This window comes from Babylonia areolata, chromosome 4 (genome assembly GCF_041734735.1).
Source record: "Babylonia areolata isolate BAREFJ2019XMU chromosome 4, ASM4173473v1, whole genome shotgun sequence".
In the NCBI taxonomy this organism is placed as follows: Eukaryota; Metazoa; Mollusca; class Gastropoda; order Neogastropoda; family Buccinidae; genus Babylonia; species Babylonia areolata.
This window is the reverse complement of record NC_134879.1, coordinates 35,975,461-35,980,460: the sequence shown is the minus strand read 5'-3', so window position 1 is coordinate 35,980,460 and position 5,000 is coordinate 35,975,461. Positions and strand designations below refer to the sequence as shown.

At 47.0% G+C, this 5,000-nt stretch overlaps 1 protein-coding gene across 1 annotated transcript in view; it reads right to left on the bottom strand.

Annotated features, from left to right (window-relative positions):
* Positions 1–4,772, bottom strand: part of LOC143281120 (dual specificity protein phosphatase 10-like) — a 30,710-nt gene extending 25,938 nt beyond the window's left edge. Inside the window, exon 1 of the mRNA XM_076586099.1 lies at positions 3,364–4,772. Coding sequence (XP_076442214.1) covers positions 3,364–4,357 — 994 coding nt within the window. The 5' untranslated portion in view covers positions 4,358–4,772. The remainder of the gene's footprint in view (positions 1–3,363) is intronic.
* Between the last annotated feature and the right edge of the window lie 228 nt (positions 4,773–5,000).

Below are 5,000 nucleotides of genomic sequence, written 5' to 3'. Positions count from 1 at the left end.
CGGACAGAGAGAGAGACAGAGAGACAGAGGGGGGTGGCTGTGAAGGGAGAGGTGAGGGTTTTAAGCCGAGACAGAATTTCTATCACTGGGAAAAAAAAATGTTTGATGTGAATCCCCCAAGAGAAGATGCTAACACAACAGCAAAACACTGGGTCCAGTCTAGCGGTGTGTCAGGTCAACGTGACCACACTACACTGAAGACGTACATGTATACAGGTATTATGATACAGGGTCTTTGATCACACTACACGCCTAGCTGCATGAACCATACCGTGAGAGACGACGACCATCAGAACTCACTCTCATACCTGTTATATATATATATAAATCTGATCCATAATGTGATATATACATATATATATATATATATATATATATATATATATATATATATATATATATATATATAGCTCCCAGCTACCAACTCCTAGTCATGTTACATACTCCTATGCTTATTAGTCCACCATGTATGACGTTGCTCAAATGCCGGCCTGTTAAGACCTGACCCCTGGCTGAGTCATACAAGGCGAGGGATGGAGATAACAATTATATGCCCAGTTTCTCTGTTGTGGCCTGTATCTGTTGCGGTCTATTTGTTGTGGCCTGTCACTGTTGTGGCCTGTCTCTGTCTCTGTTGTGGCCTATCTCTGTCTCTGTGTAAGGAACTTGACCCACTATGGATCGCATTTATCTGTGTAATAAGTATTGCACGACATATATGTCTTGCCACACAAAATCAAATGGCGGTGTGGAGTACCCTTTTGAGTTCTGTGAGCGTTCGTGTTCTTTATTCCTTTTCTTTAATGGGAAAAAAATGTTAGAAGGGGGGGGGGGGGGACGTTTTTTTTTTTTTTTTTTTTTTTTTTTTTTTTTTTAGTGCACTTACACTATGACTAATATGACTAATGATAAAATAGTTTATTCCCCGCTCGGATTTTTATTTATCTATTTATTTATTTATTTTTATTTTTATTTATTTTTTTTTTAACAAGAAAGCATTCTCGTCAGTTCGGAGTTTCATTTGCTCCTTATAGTTTTCAAAAAAAAATTCGTTTTCATTCAGTATTCACCTTCTTTGGAATGAGCGAGTGAGTGAGTGAATGACTGATCGAGAGAGCGCGGAACAGAGAGAGAGGGCGATAGATAGATAGATAGAGAGAGAGAGAGAGAGAGAGAGAGAGAGAGAGAGAGAGAGAGAGAGATGGCAACAAGAGCACGTTATCTCCTTTATTTTTAAGTTGATGAATTAATTAAACCGTGAAGGATAAATTGATAAATAAATGAATATTACAATCATCAATTAACAGATAAATAAATGGACCTCAACTTGAAACCTAAAAAAATCTTAAGAGTAAAAAAAAAAAAAAAAAAAAAAAAAAAAAATCTAAACAACGTAATCAAACGAACAAATATTTTATAATTTGGGCATTTTCCTCAGTTCATTGGGTGAAAGCTCATTTGTTGGATTCGTTTTATTTTCACATGTTATTGTCAGCTACCTAGGTCTGTTTGGTTGTATTTCACTCCACCACAAAGTGATGGGCGACGGATGCAGTGTCCAGTATTCGGATTATCATTATCATGATATGAGTCATTATCATCATCATCATCATCATCATCATTATTGGATTTTTAGATTAGACATTATTTTACTAAATAATAGTAATATTATTATAATGATAATTATCATTATCATTTATTATTATTATTGAAAATTAAAGATTCTATTATGTTGCTACAAGTATCGTTTAAACAATATTGCTTTCATTTTCTAGTTTCCGATACAAATGATAATGGCATCGTCGTTAGTGCATCTGATAACAGAATCACAACATAACAGTCCGTGTGAAATGCCTGTCTTTTCTTCACTTCCAGGTTAATTCCTTCCCCCCGACCCCCACCCCCCTTATACAACCCCCACCCCTTCTTGCCTGGCCTCCCCTACCACCCTACTCCCCCCCCCCCCCCCCCCCCCCCATACACCTTCTAAGCCCAACTACTAACACCGGCATACCAAAGAACATAAGCAACAACTACTTAACGGCTAGGACCGAGCAACCATTAGTTCCATAATTATTGTGTGCTTTTGTTCAGCGGGAAAAAAAAACACCCCAAAACACAGGTTGTACTTGTAGTAGTGCTCAGCAAAGCAGGACCACAAGTCTGTGTGAGTCATTGGTGAGGATTGTTGTAGCGCTGTTGGTGGGTTTGGCTGAGTGGAGTTGGCACCAGCACACGGACTGACTATCGGCCCCCACGCCGACTGACTCCCACACACACGGACCTATTTCGCTCCCTCTCTCTCTTTCCTTTTCTCTGTGACTACTAGTACGAAAGAGAAGATTCCGTTCTCGCGTCAAGACAACAATGAGCGGAATTTTTGTGTGGGTTTGTGCTGTTATTGAAAACATCTGACAGCGAAAAACAGCAAAGGGGCTGGATGTAAAATGGAATGAACGATCTCTCCGAAACACGACATAAACTATATACACAGCAAAAACGGATACATAATATGTGTGTATACAACAGAAAATTAGGGGGGGAAATATATCCTGCGAGTGTTTATAAAATACATAATTTACCACACCTCACCATACCACCATGTCTGTTGAATTTAATCACATTAATGCATGCGAGTATCGAAGAAAAGTCATGTAACATATATCGGAACTTTTCTGCTGGTTAAAGAGAGAGAAAAAGAGAAAAAGAGACAGAGACGGACAGACGGAGACAGCATAAAGAGAGAGAGATGGAAGGGAAAAGTATGGAGGGCCGGAAAAAGTATGGAAAGAACAAGCGAGACAGATGACACATCAGTTTAATTTCAAGTATTAAAAATAAATGTGCTGGTTGGAGGGTGAGAGAGACAGAAATAGATAGATAGAGAGCGAGAGAGAGACAGAGACAGAGACAGAGACACACACACAGAGAGGCAGACAGGCAGAGAGGGAGACAGAGACACAGAGAGAGACAGAGAGAGAGAGACAGACAGAGAGAGAGAGAGAGAGAGAGAGAGAGAGAGAGAGACAGAGAGAGAGAGCGACACAACTGGAAAACACCTCATTCAGTCCAAAAAACGAAACAGTTCCACCCCACACAGGACAGGAAATGAATTAAAGGGCATTCATTCACTCATTCATGTCTTTGCAGCAGCACGCTAAGTTAGCTCAGCGTTGAGAACAATTCTCGGCGATTCCCATAATCTAAGAAACATTCTCAACGCTGAGCAAACTTGCCACCACAACCGAGGTGGACCCCAACACTAAGCAAACTTAGCACTACCAATAAAAGAGGACCCCTTGCACCCCAACCCCTACCCCCACCCCCAACCCCGCGTGATCCCGTGTCGGGGTCAGCACTGACCTTGCAGCACAGCTGGTTGGCGGCCCTCCCTGTGCAGTGTGGTCAGCACGATGTGCATGGCGCTGTCCGTGTCTGGCGGCACGTGCTGCCCGCTGCCCCGCTCGTCGTACAGCACCACGTCCCTCACCGTCCTCCTGCGGAAGGCGTCCTTGCCGTGCGTGGCCGTCAGCAGTTCCAACACCCCCACCTTGCCCTGCTGCAGCCGCTTCCGGTTGAACCTGTCCGTGCAGCTGATGTTGACGGCGCCCTGCACGTGCTGCGCGTTGTAGCAGAGGAAGGGGCGGCAGTCGATGACCAGCACGGGCCGGGCCTTGCGCAGCTTGGCCGCCAGCTCCCCGGAGGAGATGGCCCGGAAGGGGGGCACCCCTGGCACGCCTAAAGAGGGGGGCGGGGGGGAGGAGGGGGAGACCGGCGAGGAGACGACGGGTCCCAACGTCCTGTCCTCCTCCCCTCCCGTCACAACCCTGGCTGCCAGGAACGTGCAGGTGGTGTGTTGTTGATGTTGATGTTGTTGTTGTTCCACACACGTGGTTTGCTGTCCATAGCAGGTGGTGGTGGTGGTGGTGTGGGAGAGACAGGACGCCGCGGACAGAGGCCTTTCCCCCCCATGCACGTCCAGCGGAGAGTCGTGTCCAGCAGGGGCGGCCTGACCCACACAGCTGCTGCACGTCACGCTGTCGGCGGTCAGCTTGGAGGACAGGATGGCCGGGGCGGTCAGCAGGTCCAGGCGAGGCTTCTTCTCGCCCCGCTCCCGACCCGTCAGGGCAGAGGCCAGGTCCAGCTTGAGGTCGAATCGTCTCCGGGAGGCCAGGTGGATCCTGGGGGGAGCCAGAACCTCGATGTCCCCGCCTGACTCCGGCATGGCTCTGGCACTGCTCGCCACCTCCGGGAGAGCCAGCTCAAAGGGATGTGGAGGAGGAGGAGGCGGAGGATGAGGAGGAGGGAGGAGGGGATGAGGATGAGGATGAAGGTGGGGAGGGGGGAGGAGGATCATAGGCGTCTTTTGCAGACCATGCTCCAGCAGGCAAAGAACCACCTGTGGAGTGTGTGCAGTGACGCAGGGAGACCGCTCGCTCCTTGCTTCCTCAGCACAACCAGGGCTTTGCCAGCCTGCTCACCCGCTGCCACTTGTTACACTGACGCACGATCTTTTTTTATACTTTTTTTTTCAGCAACAATTAAAAAAAAAAAAAAATGTCACTCGATAGCAGAAATCACGTTCAGAATCACGAGCTAAGGTCAAGACAAAACACTTGTTCTTCGATAACTATTACATCCAAAAGAAAACAGCAACGTTGTGAGAAGAAGAAGCGTTCTGCTGGATCCCAACTCGCTCTCTCTCACTGCTTTCTCTCACTCTCTCACACACGCCTTGCTCGCTCGGCTGGGATGAATGGACTGTTTACATCGGCGACCTGCGCACAAGAAACGAAGTGGCGATGAGATCACCGTTTCCAAATTTAGCGGCCACGCGCGGCCCACTGCGTGTGCGTCGTTCACGCGCCTGTGTCGTGATTGGTCACAATCCGTGGAACCCGCTTCCAAGTTCCCCGTAGTGCGCAAGTCGTGCTAAAGTAATCAACGTCTTCAGCGACTACCTCGATACTTTCGCGGCTGCATTTCGAGTATGTTCTGGT